Here is a 23,519-nt window from a genome sequence, read left to right on the forward strand (position 1 = left end):
TATCACAAAAGTGCTCACCGAGTTCCCTTTTTTGCCGTTCGACGACGACAACACGTTCAGAAGCACTTTTGGTACACATTCGATCAATTTTTTTCGAAAACACTTTTTGCAAAGAAAGTTGCAAGCGAGCCAACATCAACCCCGATTGTGCCGAACTCTTTCACGCACCTTGCAGCGCGTAAGAGCACCGCCACGGGAGGCGCTATCTCCATCCCTATAATAAGGCTCCATCTAGGTAGCTATTTTAGCTTAGCACCCCATTCTTCCACCGGTAATGCATATTTTGAGTTTAGTGACTTGAGTAATGTCTTTTCATCGTGTATTGCTAAAACTCAAAACAATATACACACCCACGAAGAACATCGTCATATTGATGTAATATTTCATTTTTATCAGTCGATCGATGTGCAATAGTTGTGTAGTTATATCATGAATATTCGAAATGCATTGACGGCAGATTGTTTCCCGGGAGCAGCTGATTCCATCGTTTTAAGTGACGAGGAAGACATTGAAGTTGTAAATCATTATGTTTACCAGTCACATGAACTGTTGTTAAGGGCTTTGGAAGAAGACGAGAAAAATCGAGCTGGAGGATCTCGGCCTGGAAAAAAACCGAATATCAACAGAGGTGCTCATCTATGAGCTGAGCGACTGTTTCATGATTACTTCTCCGAGAATCCCACGTATAGTGATTCACAGTTTCGGCGGCGGTTTCGAATGTCCCGAAACTTGTTTACAAAGATTGTTGCAGAAATAGAAGCCGCGAATCCTTACTTCGTGCAAAAGCGAGATGCGGCTGGTAAACTAGGATTAACTGGCCTTCAAAAATGCACCGCCGCAATCCGTCAGCTTGCATATGGGATGCCAGCGGATGCTGTAGATGAATACATCAGGATGGCAGAGACAACAGCGCTGAAATCTCTTGGGGAGTTTTGTGAAACCACTGTTCGTATTTACGGCCCCGAGTACCTACGCTACCCAAAACCTGACGATGTGGAGAGGTTGTTGCGTGTTGGAAAGAGTCGTGGATTTCCTGGAATGCTAGGATCCTTAGACTGCTGCCATTGGACATGGAAGAATTGCCCTACAGCATGGGCCGGCCAGTTTCGCGGAAAAGAGAAAAAAAACCAACAATCGTCCTGGAAGCAGTAGCAAGTTACGATCTTTGGATCTGGCATGCCTTTTTTGGGATGCCAGGTTCAAATAATGACATTAATGTTCTTGACCGCTCTCCATTATTCTCGGAGATATACAATGGCAGAGCTCCACTTGCTAAATACACAGTAAACGGGCGACAATACAGCGTTGGCTACTATCTTGCAGATGGTATTTACCCACCACTAGCAACATTGGTACAGACAATTTCTTCTCCAGTTGGACTAAAAAAGAAGGTAACAAGGATTTTTTTAATATAATTTTATCAAAGAAAAATTAGACTCTGATACATCTGATACATGTTATTTTCTCATATTCTCAGCACTACGCACAAATGCAGGAGTCTGTCCGGAAGGATGTCGAGCGAGCGTTTGGTGTATTGATGTCGCGGTTCGCAATCATTAAAACACCGACTAGGCTCTGGCAAAAAGATGTCTTGGAATCAATAATTACAGCTTGCATTATTATCCATAACATGATCATTGAAAATGAAAAAGATGATCCAACGATCTGTGAAGCGAACCCTGAAAGCAACATCGATGAAATTACAGCTGACATCCATCGGATAGGTCCAGAAAATCAGGAGAAATTTGAGACATTTTTGTCGCGGTACAAAGCTGTTCATGATACTAACCAGCACTTTCAATTGAGGAATGACCTAATAGAGCATCTATGGGCAATGAAAGGAGAAGAAGATGAGGAAGAAGATTAAAGTGATGAATTTTCAGGTTTCAAATATGTTCCAGTAATCTACACTACAGCTTCAATAAAAACTAGAGTATAAATTCTGGTAAAAATAAAGCAATGTGGATTGATAAATACCACTACAGTCTGGTCTCCCAAACTCGATAATGAATATGGGGTTATTAAACTTGGCAAAGTATGAGCATGTACTCTTGAAGATGGTATCGTCCCTGCCAGGTTCAAGTTCATTTTCTATAACATTACATCTTCCGTAAAGCTGGGTTTAGATAGGGCAAGTCAGTTGAATTCAACTGACTTGAATGCGAATTGAACGTGTAAACCATGCCATTCAACTGACTTGATCAACTCACTTGAATTGAAAAAAGTTGAACCAGGCTCAACTTTTCAAGCCAATTGAATTCAACTGAGTTGATCAATTGACTTGCCTTGTCTCAACTCAGCTTAACTCGATATCCTCCCTAATTGAATTGTGGCTTCAGTATTAAAGTGTCGAATGTATTGAGGAGCATCCATTAATTGCGTCATGCGAGATTGAGGTAAAATTAATCCCCCCCCCCCCCCTGCTCGGGGTCCACAGCAAAGTTTTTCTCCCGGCAGATTTCTGCAAACATTTGCTGGATTCTGCCATACAATGTTTCTGCCTTCTGATTTGTTCCTGTGATGGGGTCCTGGGACACATCCAACCACGCGAGACAAAGCGCCGTATCTTCTTCGGATGTCCAGCTTTTTCCTCTTGCTTTGGTATTCATCCTCAAAAAAAAATGAAATTTAATGCACTGCGAAACAAATCGAAACGTCAACTTAACCACGAAACGTAAACAGAAAAAGTGCGAAGCAGAGCAGCAGTGTCACAAGCAAACAAAATAGCGACCCAGTGCAGAGTTTTAGTGGGGCGCCAAATATGAAAACTCATAACTTGTTTTGTTGCGTTCTCATTTCCCAACCCCGTTTAGCTACTACCGGTGCGGGCATAAGTTGCTATATGGGGCTCGAAAATAGAGATAGGGACCCGTATGGGGACTCCCGTGGCGGTGCTCTAAATAAACTGAAATTAAAATTTATCACTCGCGATGCCACTAATTTCTGGTCCGGGAGAAAATCAAATAACGCAGATTGCGACATCTCTTCTGATGCTTGCAAACATGTTGAATCGCGTTTTCTTTCTCTATTCTAAAACTTCCCGGAAAGCGAGAAAACTATCAATCACACACGTTAAACGTCCGGAAGGCAGAGCGCCAGCGCTAATCCGGCAAATACAGCCGAAAACTATGAACGCGACCGCACGCACAAAACAGAGAACAAACTTAAAACAACCGTATCCAAAGGCGTTCGAAACTGCACTCCAATCTAGGTTCTATTTAGGGTTATATCTGAAAAATCCAAATCTGGCCAACGCCCACTCCGGTTTTACTGAAAGAAACCAATATCTTAAAAATCAGTATCGCTGTGTCATTCACCTAATGAAAGCTTAGAGTTTTTTCTTTCATTTGAGGCTAATTTCTAAATGTTCTAGCTTACGCGTGAATCCCATACCAACTCTTTCCAGGAATTTGTATGGGAAAATGACCCCCGATATAACATTTTGAAACCAAATGAAAGGGTACTTCAGCTTTCATTGGAAGGGTATGTCAGCGATAAGAAAGATTGATCATCGGAGATGCTTGATCCCTCCTTAGTTTCTCGAAATCCTGAGTAGACTTTTTTCAGGTAAGTTTTTACAAATTATCGTCTAGACGGAATGAAATATTATGGTTACATTTGTGTCAGATATGGTTGAAAACAGTTGGTGTATTTTAACTTCTTTTTTCCTTTTGTTTTTTTTTTTAATTCTTTATTCACGCTTGTGACAATGAAAATTAGGTTCTTTAATTTTGAAAAATTTATCGGTTTTTATATATCATCTGAAAGAGCTTCGTTTTCTGAGCACAGCGATATTTTTTTTCAACCCATGCACTTTCATCTCGATTTTTAAATCATGATTTAAAGCAAAATAATAACTTTACTGTTTGACACTAAACTGACAAACTGACAGCTCGCTCCCATACAAAGTGACACCGAGGGGCGCTAATTAGGTGATTTTTGCAAATGTAATCGTACTTATTTAAAATAGTTCCAGTGTGCCAAAATTGATGAAATTTTGGGTTTGGGTTCCATTTTTAATGCAGATTACGAATATGCATTTACCTCAATACCCTAAAAGAACCCAATTACACAATATTTTCGACGTGGTTGTAGTAAAAGCTAGAGTGAAAGCAGCGCAATATCTTTTGTTGATGATGTATAGTACAACTTTTAAGGTCCAAACACACTGTGGGTGTTAGCAGAATGGAAACGGACAGTTCAAAATTTATCACAAATGACATCAGGATGTTTAATCGAAGTCTATTCGAAGGTTCAAGCTGTTTTTATATCAGACGAGATTTATTTTTGCATTATTAGCGTGTTTGTTAGTCGAAGGTTAGTTGATCACGACAATCCGATAAAAAAAAACTTGTACTCAAATCGGGCTGCTGCTGACACGCGGCACGTATCCGGCGCGTAAAAAACGACTCCAGTGTAGTCTACTGGATGTTCTTGCACAGATGAAAGTTAGTCTGAGCAACGAGGGCACTTTCCGCAAAGATGATCGGGAATTTATTATAGACGTCACTTTCTACAGTCCGTCGCTGGTGTCAAATATGAACAGCAGTTTGCGAAAGGTACAACCATACTGACCAGCAGGTGATCCAGTACAAAATCGGCCAACGGAATACTGTGGCAACACGGAGGACATGAACTAGCGAGCGAAATTGGAAGACGAAGACATTCGACAAGGATCTCTTTGTCAAGCATTCCATATAGAAATGTGGCCCCTCGGATCAGAACGCGGAGGAGTTGACAGAAGCTTTATCGAGGGTTTGTGAGGATTTTTTTTAGTATCGGGATTTCATAATTGTTTTTTTTTTAGATTTTGATTATATGAACGAGCGGTGCCGGTGGTGTAGTGGTAAGCGTGATTACCTCTCACCCCAGCAGGCCTGGGTTCAATCCCAGTCGGCGCCACTGGGATGTTCTGAGGTATAACATCTCTGATCACATCTTCCTTCGGAAGGGAAGTAAAGCCGGTGGTCCCGCTTCATGAGTTGATGGGTCGATAGTTAGGGTCCAGGTGTGGGAGCTGCCTCTCTGGTGTCGGTAGCATTGGTGCTCAGCACGGAAAACAAGATCCACGGAAAACGAATCAAGGAAAAAGACGATTAATTTTTCCGGAAAATTTTAGATTACGTTTTCGGACTTTCCCGGACGGACATCATGTACTTTGAAAATTCATAATTTTGAACCAAACATCGTAGAAAGAACGTGTAGTAAAATAATAAGCATATTCAATAAAAAATATATTCTGAAAAAAAAATCCCCGAAAGTTTTCAGTACTCGCAAAGACAATCAGGAAAAACACTTGTCAGGGTAATGGTTTTTTCATACTCCAATACTGCGAGAAGGCAGCCATTACGGCGATAGCTAGAATCAGCCGAACAACTATGGACCAAGCAGTAGCAAAAGGCGTCTTCTTACTAGTGTAAAAAAATATCATAACAGCAAATTTTGACTCCAATTTGATCTCCAGCTTTGCTCGGGTAGGCCGATGCTCTCAACCTGGGTGAATAGAAAGCAAAAATATTGACAGAAATATTGTCAAAACTTCTTTTGTTTGGGGTTCACTTGATGTCCGCTGTATATTAATGGAATGTAAGGTAACATTTATCAGAGGGTGACGACTCTATCTACGATGCAGGAAAGATTTTTTTTTGGAGTAGTAGATAGAAGTAGATAGAAAGAAGATTGATGACGGTTCTGAAGATTTCCTGCAAAAAGATGATGCGCGATGCAAGTAGATGCGAAAAATTAAAGTAGATTTTTTGTATAATAATTTGCTAGTGTGAGATTTTTCGAGCATCTAGAATTGAGATTTAGATGTGACGCCCCCTCGCATTTATCATACGATTATTTCCATAACCAGTATGTATATTGATGGATGTAGCGTTTGCTTTATGTGTAATATAAACAATAATATAGCCAAGTCAATAATATTAAAGGTAATAATGGTAATAATATTACATATTGTCAACATATCGACGTGTGTAACTATGATTTATATGCCGCTCATACTTATGTAATCGCCTTCTTTCTCAATTAACGATTGAATGTAGAGTAGTATGAAATTTATAGCCTTGGTCCAGTTCTTTTGACGATATGGTACATTCTGCAGTGAAACAAATACATCCACTGTGTATTTCAAAGATTTTTCTGCCCAGACAATACAATCCTAAAAAAAAAAGAAAAAAAAAAGGTTATTACAGTTCTATCCGCACTCTTTTTATGTTTGGCATTCATGAATAAAGCAAAAGGAAAAGTTGACTTCCTCGTTGATGATAGTCGTAGTAAGCCACTAGAGCGGGAGTACCCAATTTGGTATAACAGCGGTTTGTAGAATCTTCCATATAAAAAATTGCAAGAAGCTTAAATCCGGGAGCTAGAAGGTGACAGCTCTATTGCAACTCCATAAGCCCATTTCAAGAACGCTAGATTTCCGAAGATATTTTCGTTTACAATAAGCCCCGCTCCAATACATTTCAATGTGGGAATCATTAATAATGTATTGGAACTTTCAATCAAGCTGTATTGCTTGATTTACGTGTATTTAATGAGTTGGAAATGTTTGGCCGTCCGACACAATCCGCACACTGTGGATCTCGATTCAGGAAATTCAAGTATCCGTTCGTCACCAATATCACTTTACTGTTAAAAAAATCCGGAACAAAGCAAAATCCAAAAACGACGTATACAATTCCGTAATGACAGAAATGTGTAAAATCGATAAAGGCTTTGTTAGAAACCAAACTAACATTAGATTGAATCCAACAGAGTTCGTTACCAGCATAATGCGCAGACCTGGATTTTCCGCTGTAGTTCATTTTCATTTTCATTTTCATTTTCAAGCACAGAAGGGGGTTATAGGGCCAAGTCACCAGCGAAAAATCGCTGTCCATACTGCACCAGGGTAGAGGTATAGATTTGGCATCACAGAATAATAACCACAGGGGTCAAATGAATCCTGTTTACGATACCGGATAGTAAGGAAAGCTGTTGAACATAGGGGATAGTCAGAGTAACAGCAATAATAGTGAAAGTTAGGAAAATAAGCAGGTAGAGATGGTTGATTTGCAATGGCTATCGACTCTGTTATATGGCCAATCGTATCAGATTCAAATTTAATGTCGTTTAATATTGCGCTTATTACTTTTATCTTTATTCTAAGCAATCTCCTTTCATACTTGTTTGTTTTAAAGTGAACTGGATGAAATGATTGTTTTATCAAAATTATGTTAAAGTTAACTACTATTCATATTTGCTTATTAATACCTAAATGTAATTTTTAATTTTATGAAGATAAGTTGCTCAGAATAGCAGCCTGTAATTCCGTACCAGAATCCGCCTCCAATTTAATGTCTTTTGTGGATTAGTAGTAGCAAAGTTGTGCTAAAAGCTAAATAGTTACCTAAAAATACTACCTAAATCGTTCACAATCAGAGCCGGGCCACTGATGAAAACCAAAACTACAACCCTGAAAAAACGAATCGATATTTTCGAAGGCGAACACAACCTATTCTTGCTAGTGATTCTGTCCAATTGTTAGGTATCCAAATTATAGTCATTCGTAAATTTATTATTGAATATATGGATGAATTATCTATTATTGAATAACTATTATTTACGATAATTACATTAAAGAAATAACATATAAACTACAAACAAAACGTGACTACTAAAATCTCAAAAAGATATTCTCACAAGTATATTTCACGCAACCAGGAATCTCAAAACCATTAGACGCTATAATGATACTCTGCACATGTTAGACACAAGAAAAGGCCAAAAAGCAAGCGTCCGACACACAAAACCCGCCAAATCCACTGGCAGTAACAATCAACGATTCTACGAATCGCGAGCGCTCACGAATCATAAAACCGCTGACTGCGACACTCTGAAAGCGAAATTAACAGGCTTTATGCGTCAAACACCCGCCCTCCAATCTCCTCCCGCATCCAACAACACAAACCTCCATTACAACATCTAACGAATTCAAAACTCCGAAAATCACTCATCTATAGAAAGTGAGTGGAAGCAACCCTGCATGCAACTATTCTTCATGATACGCTTTGTATGTCTATCTTTCTATTAGGCCTGTGGACATGTGTTAGCTTCGAAACTTCTAACCAAACTAGGAAAATTTTGAAATCACAAAAAAAAAATTCAAAGGTAATTACAAGCAAAATACATATTGATTATTTTACGCAAAACCGAGCAAGTAATATTAAATCTCTTGTATTGTATGCTAATGCTAATTGACTGTAACAAAAATAATATGCTTAAATAAATAAAATATTAATAAAATGATATGCAAAATTTACTAGAAGGTCATTACTTTATTGGTGAGAAGTTTCTAATAAGCCCTCCCAGTTCCTCTGTATACAGAACAAATCTGATACTATAATCAGAATTGCTCAGTCTGCATGAAGCAGCCGATTGCATCAAGGAAGTTCTATTAAGAACCAAGAATTAATCGTTTGAGGTATACTGAAGCATTAAGAAGGTGATATGTGTCACTATGGGAAATCATCATCGTTGCAAATATAAAGAAATTAAACATAACCCTTTGCTTCAGTACCGTCAACCTCCATGTCCATGGGGAGGGGACCTGGATTTTCCGCTGTAGTTGCAGGCGAAATATTACACGGCTTAGAATGCAAACCGGTTTACGTTAAGCCATTTGCATCTGATAGATGCTATCAGGAATTACCAGTAAAGTACACAGCAAAAAAATAATTTTGATATCACATCAAAGTGGATGCACTACAATCATGTCGAAAATTTCATGTAATTTTTATGACCACATAAATAAACAAATGCAGTAAAAGCAGCGTAATGTCAGTTCATGCATTGTATTAATGATAATTTTGTCCTTTTTAGCAAGTAATATTACACCATATTTTCGACATGATTGTAGTGCATCCACTTTGACGTGATATCAAAATTATGTTTTTGCTGTGTACGGCAACACAACAATGTTTCTAACACCAGTTACCCGTACACTGCAGCTGAAATCAAACAGAAATCGAATGCACACCATTGTTTCCAGCTAAATTTCATTTCGGCGGAAGATGGTACACAATTGATGGAAAATTACGAGAGTCAGTTCCACCACAAACACTAACAACAGATATAGTAACTAAATGGAACTATACGCCGTTACCCAATCTAATGGAAAGCGGAGTATATGACGCAGAAAGTCTTCAGAAAATGAGAACCATGATATATGATCAAGGAGATAGCAGGATTGCTTCAAACATCATACACAAAATACTGTCAGGACACAGTCCAAGCAAGCAAGGTTTTACTTCGACGCCCTGGTATCAGAGAAACTCATCGACAATGTCATCAACAAGTACTGGACTAAGTTAATTTCCTGGTATACATGGCTAGGTAATTTGAACTCAACGGCAATTGGACTTTACATAATCGGACAAAGCATAAAATTCATCATTGATACATTGATGCACGGAAGGATTCTTTACGACATCTATGGACTCGGATGGCAGCTGCTTGCGTCATTCTGGGACTCGATGACATCGTTCCTGACTCACCGGAATACCCTTAAGACGATTCGGAAGACAGCGACCAATACATATAATAATAAGATGAGCCAAGAACCAACCGGTTCAGCAGACGAGACGACACCAGCAGAAGACAATGAAAATACAGTTTCCCCATACCGGGAAAGTTTGTACCCAAAAACAGAAAAAAAGTTGTTGAATATTACATCCAAACTGCTGCACCAAGGTCAATCCATCGGTTGTGTAATATAACTTTTTTTTTATTATTATGGTCACACAAAAGTGTTAGGGTCATTCGTGACTTCTCCGGGAGTGAGATTTGAACTCGTGACTTTGGCGTGAGAGGTATGGATGTTAACCACTACGCCGGGGTCGTCCCCAGTGTAATATAACGTTGTACGATGTACATCTATTTTGCAAACAAAATTACATCCATTGATGTAATATTGTATCTGCTTTTTGCTTTTACATCATTATTTCATACATCAGCTTGAATTACATTGATCGATATTACATTTTTTTTGCTGTGAACATTTCGACGGTTTTTACCATTAAAAGTGTTATAAAAAAAATAAGAATATAAATATATAATTAATCAAATAAATATTCGAGTTGATCGATAGCTCTCGTTTCGTACGGTCGCAATCGTTTCTCATTTTACTTTGCGGAGTACTTATATATAGTTCTTTAAATCGCTTTTTGAGTAGTAAACAGTTATTCCCATCTACCCGGGATTGTTTCGGAACAGGCCGGATAGATGGGAAGTTTCTAGTGATTGAACCCCAAAAAGAACCATCCGCAAGAGTTATTTTGTTGTGATACAACGGAAAAGACAATCGGCTATTATCAGTGCCCTATTTGCCGACGAATTAGTGTGTGCGTGTGTAGTTACGAAAAAGACTTTTCTACTGTTCGTTCGCATCTTTCTGGAATACTGCTGTTCGTACCTATTCGTCACGGTATCGCTGCTCATTTGTGCATTAAGGTAATACGGCACGTCATGCAATAATGGCTGTCCCTACAATCATTAAATAAACGTGTTTTGGTATGCGTACGAAAGACATCTTCCTACAAAACAGTAAATTACTAATTACATACCTTAAAAAATGGGTCTGAATTGTATGAATAAGATCTGGATACATATTTCAATACTTTTCAACCAAAATATTGCCAATTCACGCAATAGCAATATTTGCATTAAAAAGTACAATCAGTCAATTTTGTTCTGCTCAGGGGATGAAATTTCAATAACTGTTTTCACTAGCTTTCACTTTTTAGAACCACACTAAAAACAATTACGACACGTGCTTCTACAAGCACTTTCAAGTTTATTCACTTTTAAAGACGACATTTACTTAAATAATATCATTTGCATCGTTAAAAATGCGTGCCGCGAATAATTTTGCAAGCTGAAACTGTTTTGTTTACCTTTTTTCTACACACCGCATTACGGTGTGTGTCCGAATCAACTATCATCGTATCCAGTGTTGTCGATTTAATTGAAACAAAGTGTGTAAAAACAATGCTTTTATTGCTTTTTAAGGTGCTTAAACTGTGTTCAATTCAGAAACCATCACTAATAAATGTTTAAAACAATTTCTGATTTTGTTTCTCAAGACAAAAAATGAAAGTAAATGAACCTAGAAATCTTCTATAGAAAACATATGTGTCGTTCTGGTTGCACTGCTCGAAGCCAACAGCTGATATGCAAAAGGCGGCAAAAGGATGATTCGAAAACAAAAACATACACGATAAGAAAAAATATCCAACGGCCAGTTCATTTTTGCCTACTTTTGACTTTGAGTATTATCACGTTGAGTATAATCATGTTCACCTACTTTTGGGTACAACTAACTATTTTTTTGGTAGAAGCGAATTATCAATTCCACACTAATTGAACACAATCAAATGAAAACTCTTCGACCCACATTACCTACTTTTTGCTTCCTAGATTTGTGAAAATGAGTCACTTTGAGATATTTTTTCTTACCGTGTACCTGGAGGTTTGAGCTCTGGAATCACTTTTGGACAGGTCATATGTAACCAAAGTGTACAAAGTGTGACATTGAATCAATTAACTACTATGATGACTTGACATGTTGGTTTTGGTGGCTAGGTGCATAATTATTTTGTGTATAGGAAGGGGTGTCCTGGGAGGTGGTAGGTCGATAATATTGGCAAATTGAATAGAAATGTAGTGAAAGTCTCAATATTGGATGATAAAGAGATATCATTATCTTGTTAGAAATGACGAAGGTTGAAATTTACAGCATGATGGACATAAGTTTTTCTTGACCTTTCTTATTTTTTTTTAATCAACTGTTACACATTCGACCTAATAATAACGAACTCTAGCAGCTATGTTTACGGTAGTTGCGGTAGTGCATGATGTGCACTCACACCACTACAGCATCAATGATAATTAATTCACTGACACATAGAAAGGAGAGAGAAAAAAAGCGTGACGTATCGTATCACCTTAAAGCATCTCCACTGCGGGCGTTATAAGGTACAATTCTGGATTTCATCGGGTGAAAACCATCTCAACATCCTTTACCGACCATGAAGTCGGGATGGGACCGACCCCCCGATGGGGACGCTGGTGGTGGAGCCAAAGGTGGTAATACGATGGATGGATCATACAGGGGCCGTACAGTTCCTGAATGGATGGATCGGGGAAACGTTTATGGCCCACTGACGAATCTACGCTTGAAACCAGTCGCACCAGCTAAACTACCAACCAATCCGGTTGTTAGTATATCCGTGACAGAGTGTTGCGGACGCATTGAGGGTGCCTTCCCTGAATATCGAGGAACTCAATATGCGCTGAAGGTCAGGACACCAGATCAGGTAGAACAACTGAAAGCATTGAAGGAATTATATGATCACACTCCGATATGCATCGATGAGCACCCGATTCATAATTATGCGAAGTGTGTGATTAATAGCCCTGAGGTGGTAGACCTCTCTGTAAAAGCAGTGAAAGACATCGTTGCATCGCAAGGCATATCATTCGTTCGGATAATAACCAGGAAAAGCAACTAGGACAATAGGATGGATGTAAATCATATCCGTAATATTAGCAAAGCAAATCAGGAAATTTTCAAGTGGTAAGCAGAAATGGAAGAACATCTTAACAAGAAGGATATACTAATGAAACAACAGAACGACGAATGGAACACAAAATTACAGGATCAACAAGTGGTCACGAACCGGCTCCAACATGACCTCATCATGTACAAAAATCTTTACCGAACGACGAAGAACCAGCTTAACGAAGTTACCCAACAATACATCGCTCTACTGAAGGAAACTGGAAGGGATTCTAACTCAGTTAAGCTTCCAGCCTCCCAGGGTACGAGAGAGTCCAGCCAACCCAACAAAGACTCCCAACGACAACAAAAACAACAACAACAAAAACAAAACAAAGCTCGTAAGAGTCGTAGCCGTAGCCGCAGCAGAAGCCGAAGCCGCACCAACAGGCAAAATGAAAAACCGAGAAGCAGATCGTCTAAACGACTGCTTTCACCCGTCGACCCCAAAACCAACAAACCTCACAAAATACGACCTTCAGATGACACCGGTAATCGACTCATTCCACTTGACTTTCATCCTAGCCCGACGGACGATGATCTCTATATGTAGAAACCACCAGCTTGATTCGTCTCCTCGCTCCTATCACTACAGACCAATTTTCCCATAATATCTCACAATGATTAACCCAAAACCGACCTACGAAACGAACAATGTCGGCAACGAGGAGATAAGCGAAGAAAACCAACAAACAAGGTTGGGTACATGTTTATGTCACAACACCAAATTCTTTCTATCATCACAGTTCCTAATGTTTATAAAAAAACGCGGAGCTCTAGGATCAGCATCGTGGATTTACTACTTTTACGGATGTTCCGGATTTTCCGCTGGACGGTCCGATGGCCATCTAGGTCCATGACCAAAATTCATTCTTATATCATAGATCCCAATGTAAAAAAAACGCAGAGCTCTAGGATCAGTTTCATGGATTGTACACTTTTACGGATGTTCCGGATCTTCCGAAGAACGGTCCCATGGCCATCCAGGTACATGTTTATGTCACGACCTCAAATATTTGTTTTATATCACAGTTCCTAATGTTTAAAAAAAAACCGCAGAGCTCTAGGATCAGGTTCATGGATTGACCACTTTTACGCATGTTCCGGATTTTTTCGAGGACTGTTCCGTTGTCTCCAGGATCCATATATAGGAACCATGGTTGTATTCTGGCTTATTGTGAACATTTGTATCCATTAATCTAAATTACAGATTACAGATGCGCTACTTGCAAAACCCTACAACTTTCAAAAAAACGTGTAACCAGTGCTGTAAATTCTCAAAATCATATGAACATTTTTGATGAAACTGATAAAAGTAGCTATTCGCTATCAAAGGGGACCTCTTCCGAATGGGTGATATCAGTTACTTAGTCATTTGACGAAGGCATGGATCATTCTCATTTGAGAAACGCTATTTATAAATCATTCAATTGAGTGTAACCTAACGAAAAAGCTAAGCCAGCCCGACACCAACCTGACTTCTTTTTTTTTTTTTTAGTTCTTTATTAACACTCCGAATACGATGCCTCCGAAAAACGTGTAACGGCATGTTTGCAATAGCATAACTTAGCCTATTCTTAATGAATTTCAAAAATTGTGGTACCGTTAGAATTCCTCGGGTTTGTAGATGATGTTGATTGTCAAAAGATTGAAAATAGAGTCGTCTACTTTTTTAAAAAGCGAAAAGAGTTGTTACACGTTTTTTTGAAAGGTGTGTTTGTAGGGTTTTGCAAGTGGCGCAAGATCTGTAATTTAGATTAATGGGCACAAATGTTAACAATTAGCCATAATACATTCATGTTTCCTATATATGGATCCTGGGGACAACGAAACGGTCCTTGAAAAATCCGGAACATCCGTAAAAATGGTCAATCCATGAACCTGATCCTAGAGCTCTGCGGTTTTTTAGAAAACATTAGGAACTGTGGTATAAACAAATATTTGGGGTCGTGACATAAAGGGTGTCCACGATGAAATTGCCACACACAAAATTGATTCGCAAAATTCGAGTTTTCATCCGATTGCCATCAAATTTTCAGGGATTGAGAAATAACTATTAAACTTCATTTTACCATTTTACTCGTATTTTATTTACAGTCCATACGCAAATGCCCGCACCTTGGCCTTAACCCCGGCCATAAGATTCTGCACAACCTGTGAATCAACCGTTTTTTGCATGTAAACCCATACTTTCTTCAGTTCCTCGACTGTCTTCACTACCTTAGGTCGTTTAAGAAGGTGCTACTTCATAATCGCCCAGTACTTCTCGATGGGGCGGAGCTCCGGAGTGTTGGGAGGGTTGAACATTTTCGGCACGAAATTGACCTTATTGTCCGCATACCACTTCAGCACGTCCTTGGAGTAGTGGCATGAGGCCAAATCCGGCCAGAAGATTGTTGGGACGTTGTGGGCCTTCAGGAGAGGAAGCAGCCGCTTCTGGAGGCACTCTTTTATGTACACCTGTCCGTTCATCGTGTCCTGGGTCACGAAAGGTGCACTCCGCTTCCCACACGTGCAGATGGCTTGCCAAACCAGGAATTTCTTCGCAAATTTGGACATCTTCTGAGTGCGGACATGCTCCGGAACGCTGAACTTATCCTTGGCCGTGAAAAACAGGTTGCCGGGGATCTGTTTGAAGTCGGCCTTCACATATGTTTCGTCGTCCATGATGCAGCATTCAACTTTCGTCAGCATGTTGAGGTACAACTTCCTGGCACGGGTTTTGGCGGACTTGTTCTGCTTCTCGTCGCGATTAGGGGCCTTTTGTACCTTGAACGTTCGAAGCCCAGCCTTAGTTTTGACCTTCTGGACAAAACTTCGGCTTAGGTGCAGTTTCTTAGCCACATCCCTAACGGAGGCGTTCGGATATCGGTTGAAGACCCCAACTACGCGGTTGTGATTTTTGGTGTTGTACGGAATACTTTTTCCTTCACTTCTGAGCTTCCGATCGGTGGTCAACCGTTCCTCGAACCGCTTAATCACTCGCGACACCGTGGAATTCGCGATTCCCAACGTTTTAGTGATGGAACGATGCGAGAGATCCTTGTTCTCGTGATGAATGCGCAAGATTTTATCACGCACGAGCTGTTCTTTCGACTCCATTTCCGCGAGTTTTGATCACAGGACTTTAAAACTTGCAGGATGTAAATAATGCACTATGAACTAAATCCACCCAAATTTTCATTAAATTCTACCCAACGGTTAAAAAGTTAGAGCAATTTCATAGTGTGGCAATTTCATCGTGGACACCCTTTAAACATGTACCTGGATGGCCATGAAACTGATCCTAGAGCTCCGCGTTTTTTTAACGTTAGGATCTGTGATATAAGAATGAATTTGGGTCATGGACCCAGATGGCCATCGTCCAGCGGAAGATCTGGAACATCCGTAAAAGTGGTAAATGCACGATTCTGATCCTAGAGCTCCGCGTTTTTTTTAAACATTAGGAACTGTGATGATAGAAAGAATTTTGGGATGTGACATAAACATGAAGCTGGATGTCCATAGGACCGTCCTCTGCAAGATCCGTAACATCCGTAAAAGTGGTCAATCCATGAAACTGATCCTAGAGCCCCGCAGTTTTTGAAAAACACTAAGAACTGAGAAGATAGAATGAATTTGGGGTCGTGACATAAACATTGACCTAGAAGGCCATGAGACCGTCCTCCGAAAGATCCGGAACATCCGTGAAAGTTAAAAATTTACGAAACTGATCCTAGAGCTCCGTGGTTTCCTTGAAAACGTTAGGAACTGTGATATTAGAATGAATTTAGGATCGTGACATAAACATGGACCCAGATGGCAATCAGACCGTCCTCCGGAAGATCCGAAAAATACGTAAAAGTGGTCAATGTATGGAACTGATCCTAGAGCTTCACGAGTTTTTTCTGAAACACTTGGAACGGTCATATATAAATTAAATTGCGGTCGTGACATAAACATGTACCTAGAAGGCCATGGGACCGTCCTCCGCAAGGTCAAGAACATCTTTAAAAATGGAAAATCCTCGAAACTGATCCTAGAGTTCTACGGTTTTTTTTCGAAAGCATGCGATATAAGAAAGATTTTGGGGTCATGACATAAACATGGACCCAAATGGCTATCCTCTGTTAAGTCCAGAACATCCGTAAAAGAGGTCAATCAATGAAACTGATCCTTGAGCTCCGCAATTTTTTTTTTTCCAAAAACATTAGGAACAACTTGCATACACATCATTTGTTCATCTATTTCAAATCCGCATACGACACAATCGATCGTGATCAGCTATGGCAGATTATGCACGAGTTCGGATTTCCGAATAAACTGATGCGATTGGTCAAGGCGACGATGGATCGAATGATATGCGTTGTTCGACTATCGGGGACGCTCTCGAGTCCCTTTGAATCTTGAAGGGAGTTACGGCAAGGTAATGGACTTTCGTGTCTGCTATTCAACATCGCGTTAGAATGTGTGATCAGAAAAGCAGGGATAGACACGAGTGGCACGATCTTCAGGAATTCCATCCAGCTTCTTGGCTTCGCCGATGACATCAACATCATGGCACGGAACTTTGAGACGATGGCGGAAACGTACATCAGACTGAAGACTGAAGCTAGGCATTGGCACTTCCATCATCGCATCAAAGACAAAATACATGAAAAGAAGAGATTCGAGGTGGTCGAAGAGTTCGTGTATTTGGGCTCACTGGTGACCGCCGAAAATGATACCAGCAGAGAAATTCGAAGACGCAGTATGGCAGGGAATCGTGCGTACTTTGGACTCCGGATGACGCTGCGGTCGAATAAAATTCGCCACGAAGTTGACTATCTAAAAGACACTGATTAGACCATTACTATGTTCGTGGAGGACAAACGCGCCCTTGGTGTTTTTAAACGCAACCATCTACGGTGGAGTGCAGATGGATGACGGAACGTCGAGGAGGCGAATTGCACCAGCTGTTTGGAGAACCATCCCACATTGTTCACATTGCAAAAATTGGGCGACTACGGTGGGCTGGGCATGTCGTAAGAATGTCGCACGACGACGCAGTGAAAATAGTTCTCGAAAGCGCCCCAACAGGAAAAAGAAGAAGAGGTGCGTAGCGGGTAAGGTGGATCGACCAGGTAGAAGGCGACCTGCGGACTCTTCGCAGACTACGAGGCTGGCGAAGTCTGGCCATGAATCGAGTAGAGTGGAGACGACATCTTCGGACAGCAGAGGACAACAAGGCCTTAGCCCGATTGCAAGCAAGCAAGCCAAAAAATTGATCCAAGAACGAAAAAACCGTGGAAATGTGATATTAGAATGAATTTGAGGTCTTAACATAAACATGGAACAGAATTACCATGGGACAGTCCTCCGAAAGATCCGTAAAAGTGGTCCATCCATGATACTGTTTCTAGAGATCCGTAGTTTTGTCGAAAACACTTCAAACTGTGATATATGGAAGAATTTAGGGTCGAGACATGAACATGAACCTGGATGGCCATTGGACCGTCCTCCAGAAAATCCGGATCATCCGTTAAAGTGGATCATCCATGAAACTGTGAAAAAACCGTGGTTTTTATCGAAAACTCTTGGAGCTGCGATTTAATATAGAATTTAGGGTCGTGACATAAACATGGATCCGGATGGCCATGGGACTGTCCTCCAAAAGATCCGGAACATCCGTAAATTTGTCATACTGTTAAACTGATCCTAGAGCTCTGCAGTTCTTTTTTAAACACTGTGATATAAACCACTGGATCACTTTTACGGATTTTCCGTATCTTCCGGAGGACAGTCCTATGGTCATCCAGGTGCATGTTTTTGTCACGACCACAAATTCTGTCTTATATCACAGTTCTGAATGTTTTTGAAAAAAAAAAACTGCGGAGCTCTAGGATCAGTTTCATTGATTGATCTCTTTTACGGATGTTCTGGACTTAACAAAGGATGGCCATTTGGGTCCATGTTTATGTCATGACCCCAAAATCTTTCTTATATCGCAGTTTCACATGCTTTCGAATCAGTTTCGAGGATTGACAATTTTTAAAGATGTTCTAGATTTTGCGGAGGACGGTCCCATGGCCTTCTAGGTAAATGTTTATGTAACGACCGCAAATTAATTTATATATGACAGTTCCAAGTGTTTTCGAAAAAACCGTGGAGCTCTAGGATCAGTTCCATACATTGACCACTTTTACGGATTTATCGGATCTTCCAGAGGACGGTCCGTTGGCCATCTGGGTCCATGTTTATGTCACGATCCTAAATTCATTATAATATCACAGTTCCTAACGTTTTCAAGAAAACCACGGAGCTCTAGGATCAGTTTCGTGAATTTTCCACTTTCACGGATGTTCCGGATCTTCCGGAGGACGGTGTCATGGCCATCAAGGCCCATGTTTATGTCGCGACCCCAAATTCATTCTATAACCTCAGTTCTTATTGTTTTTCAAAAACTGCGGAGCCCTAAGATCAGTTTCATGGATTGACCACTTTTACGGATGTTACGGATCTTCCGGAGGATGGTCCCATGGACATCCAGGTTCATGTTTATGTCACAACACCAAATTCTTTCTATCATCACAGTTCCTAATGTTTAAAAAAAACGCGGAGCTCTAGGATCAGAATCGTGGATTTACTACTTTTACGGATGTTCCGGATCTTCCGCTGGACGGTCCGATGGCCATCTGGGTCCATGACCCAAATTCATTTTTATATCACAGATCTTAATGTTAAACAACGCGGAGCTCTAGGATCAGTTTCATGGATTGATCACTTTTACGGATGTTCCGGATCTTCCGGAGGACGGTCCCATAGCCACACAGGTACATTTTCATATCGTAACCCCAAAAAAAAAAATTATATCGCAGTTCCTAATGTTTTCAAAAAACCGCAGAGCTCTAGGATTGACCATTTTTATGGATGTTCCGGATTTTTCGAGGACCGTTTCGTTGTCTCCAGGATCCATATATAGGAACCATGACTGTGTGCTAATTGTGAACATTTGTGCCCATTAATCTAAATTACAGATCCTGCGCCACTTGCAAAACCCTACAAACACACCTTTCAAAAAAACGTGTAACAACTCTTTTCGCTTTTTAAAAAAGTAGACGACTCTATTTTCAATCTTTTGACAATCAACATCATCTACAAACCCTAGGAATTCTAACGGTACCACAATTTTTGAAATTCATTAAGAAATGGCTAAGTTGTGCCATTGCAAACTTGCCGTTACACGTTTTTCGGAGGCTTCGTAGTCGGCGTAAAGTTTTTTACCCTCCGTATTCGGAGTGTTAGAGATTTTTAGCCTATGGCTAGTTCATCTCCGCAACCTGACTTCTATCAAACCCCAACCCGATGTTGACCCGACATAAAAGCCAAAATTTACCCAACAACAACACGACATTGGGTCGACATCGACCTTAAATTAGCCTTACATTGATCCGACATCGGGTCGACTTGTCTGTTCGGGACCATTTTGCTGGATTTATTCCATACTCCACTGTCGTATATCAAATGATACTGAGTGACTCAATTGACAGTGACAATGAGCTTCGAATGAGAAAGGGGCTCTTCAAATTATGGTCATGTGAGAATTCGTTTACACAGAATTGATTGAATGGTTGTAGTGGTTCATCTTAAATCGAATGATATGAAAATTTACAACACTGCGTGTAACAACTCTTTTCGCTATTTAAAAAAGTAGACGATTAAATTTTCAATATTTTTACAATCAAAATTATCTACAAACCCAAGGAATTCTAAAGGTACCACAATTTTTGAAATTCATTAAGAAATGACTAAGTTGTGCCATTGCAAACTTGCCGTTACACGTTTTTCGGAGGCATCGTATTCGGAGTGTTAATTAATTAATTCGGTCATACTCACCAAATATTGCTCCAAATGCCAAAAACACTCCAACAAAATTTCAATTTGTGTCGATATGCTTAATGTTTGATTGGTGTTAGATTGAACAAGCGTCGTATGGGTTAAACTGTCTTTCAAGATATTCACCAAGGTATGGTAGTTTTTTGCAGCATATAATTCCTTTACATTACGCAGATTTATTTGGCGCTGAAGCGATTCAATCATCTCCTGTATCATACGTTTGTTGTAGACATTATTGTACTGTTGATTCGGCAAACACACTTCAAATGTATTTGGTTGTTCTTCCAATAGTGAATTAACCTGAAAAAAAAATATGATGAATTGTAGCTATGTATCTACATGTATATCTCACACGCTCAAGTGTATACACTGAAGTCTGTTTTTACACGATTTTTTACACGTTCTTTTTTACGAAGTTAGTGCCACTGAGTCGCGATTTAAACGGTACGTTTTTAACGATTTCTCGACAACGATTAAACCTATTGACTTGATTCAATTCACATTATCCGTTTCAAAATCTCTGTATTTTTTTCTTACATAGGGTAAATGTTGGCTTCGGCACCCACTGACTGTTTTCGGCAACCAAAATTTAAACGTTAATTTCACTATGTTTTCCCATCAACGCACTTCCCTGAATGTTTCCAAACGATTGTTTAGCCTTTCAGCTTCAATCTGATTATATTTGAACGATCGAGCAATCCAGTAATGCTACATTTTTCTTCAAATAAAGCATACGCACTACAAAATGGGGTTGATTTCGATTTGCCGATAATAGAACAGCTGGTTAACACGCAGTTCTAATGGGAAGGTTGCCGAAGAAAAAGAGGCTGCCGACAATAGTCACACTCACCTGAGAAGTTTGGAGCGTTGTAAAAACGCTTTCAAAACGTTTTGAAAAATTCTGTCGATTGGAATGGATAGAGAAGCAAGCAGCAGATGAATGTAAACAAACAGACACATCATATATGTGCGTGACGCTGAGAAAATGCTAGTAGAAGTGCAGACGCTGCTTAGATTGACGAAAATACGTAAATTCCCCTATCCCCCGTGTAAAAAAACATTTTCGAAAGTCAAAGTCACCGATTTCAACCAACCTTTGCAAAAATGCCTATTTTGATTTTCTTAGAAATCGTCTTTTTGGATTTTTCTGAAGTTTTTCCATCAGGACCCTGGATTTGTTACATTTTTCAAAATTACAATTTAAATTTAAATAAAGATGTAGAGTCTGATAGATTTACAAACTATCCAAAAAATACACTTCTTCTTTATAAACCTCGGATTTCATTGTTTCAAGATTTTTACCTGAAGTTACCTCCACATATTGGGAAACTTATTTAATATATGTGTTTTTAAAAGAAAATGATTTGAAAATATGGTTTTCAGTGTCACTTCCATAGTGGTATCATGGCCATGATTAAAAGTAACATACAGCGAGTGTGTCACTCCTGTCCCTCTGCTGCGCACGCTAGTGTTCGAGGATCATCACAGTGAGTTGTCAAACCGCATCCAGTCAATTACAGAGCTGATAGCGGGTCACTTTTTTGAAGGTGGTCACTAAAAAGTCCCTATTTTCGACAAAAAAAAGTCACTAAAGTCACTTTTTTCGCCATTCCCGCTTGAATTACAATGTAAAATTCTGATGTAACTTTGTTAGCTTATGATCAATTGAGCTGAAACGTTCGCCAAAGAACTACAAATATGTTAATTTTACGATTACAAAATATTAAATTTTTGGAAGCACCTGCCGGAAAGTGAGACACCAGGTAAAATTGTTCAAAATAATAGCAGTACTAATAATTTTCATTTCAGCTTGATTTTCAGATTTAGAATTTAACATTTCTCAAAACTCTCTCATAATAGTTAAAAATGTATAAAATATGTGCAGCACGTAAATTTTCAAATAAAAAAAACTGCTAGGGGGGTCGGTGGGATTTTTCTGAGGCATAAACATCTCTGGTCACGTCTGTGATGTCAGGGCCTTTCGACTCACGAATAAACGTTTGGTTCAGTCTTTGTTCATACTCGAAGTTTACCACTGTGGTTTCCCTAAAATGATGTCATATTAACTGACGACGAGTGATGGAAATTAGCGTGCAAGTGAATACGTTTGAAAATAACCACCGGATTTTAGAGTTTACGGTTCTTACAGTGATCATTACATTAGTATTGCAAAGGTATAATTTTGGAACTTTTGAAAGAATGCTTTGTGTGGAACAATAAACCGTACTGGTAGTGGTGTGTAGTTTCTGTGTGAAAATCATATAAGAAGCTTTCATATTTTAAAATTTAATGTAGTAATCCTGGAAAAAAAATAAATAAAATAAAATTTTAAATAAAAGTTTAAATAAAAGTAAACTGTAATCTTTACTGTTCTATACACCATCTTATTAGTGCACTGCTATTGTTTAATTTGGAAGATTTTTTAAAAGATAGCCATTTTAGTGTTCATCATAGAGATGTAAATCGGAGATACTCTCTGGGTGCGGGTTGTTAGGCAGTGTTGTAGTTGTGGTGCGATACTGAAGTTATTGTTAGCTGAGACTCGGTGAAAAATGAGCACATTTATTGGTAACCTTGAGTCTTAAATGTCTGGGTAGCTCTTTCTCTAATTATGCTGAGAGGCTGAATTTCGCATTTGATTTCAACAATATTAGTGAAAAAAAGAGAATGTCCTGTGTCATCACTGTGGCGGGAGATCATGTTTTTTTTTTTTTTTTTAATGCGTTTATTTTTCCATGCTCATTTGCCGTAGCTTTGCGGAGCCGATATTCATCGTTTGGGTTACAAAATCACTTAAAACTAACTTTAGTAAAGCGGGGGCCGATTACTCGCGGCTATCTCGAGGTTAGGGGTAACAAATTGTAACAAATGGATGGCAGGATAGGGATTGAGAACACAAGGTTTTTTCGAGCAATGTGCTCTTAATCTAGAACTAGGCGACATACTGGAGAAAAGACGAACATGGGGGTACACCGATGGGGACCTAGCAACTTGAGAGAACAAAAGATGACACTAAATCCTCAAGATCGATCCGTTTTAAAAACACATAACTTAAATTGCA

At 39.5% G+C, this 23,519-nt stretch overlaps 1 protein-coding gene across 3 annotated transcripts in view; it reads right to left on the reverse strand.

The window, feature by feature from the left end:
• The window catches only part of LOC135707022 (calcineurin-binding protein cabin-1-like), a 340,814-nt gene that overhangs the window by 184,842 nt on the left and 132,453 nt on the right, over positions 1 to 23,519 (reverse strand). For 2 of the 3 annotated variants that reach the window (XM_065228739.1, XM_065228740.1), the window contains exons 9-10: positions 20,459 to 20,758; positions 6,007 to 6,163 (exon numbers count right to left, since the gene is read on the reverse strand). In XM_065228739.1, the coding sequence (XP_065084811.1) occupies positions 6,007 to 6,163; positions 20,459 to 20,758 (457 nt within the window). Of the gene's footprint in view, positions 1 to 6,006; positions 6,164 to 20,458; positions 20,759 to 23,519 lie in introns of those variants that run through there. The other variant, XM_065228744.1, reaches the window with a different exon arrangement.

This window comes from Ochlerotatus camptorhynchus, unplaced genomic scaffold (assembly GCF_037179485.1).
Source record: "Ochlerotatus camptorhynchus isolate MF236.1 unplaced genomic scaffold, CSIRO-AGI_Acam_v1.1 ptg000301l, whole genome shotgun sequence".
NCBI classification, from domain to species: Eukaryota; Metazoa; Arthropoda; class Insecta; order Diptera; family Culicidae; genus Ochlerotatus; species Ochlerotatus camptorhynchus.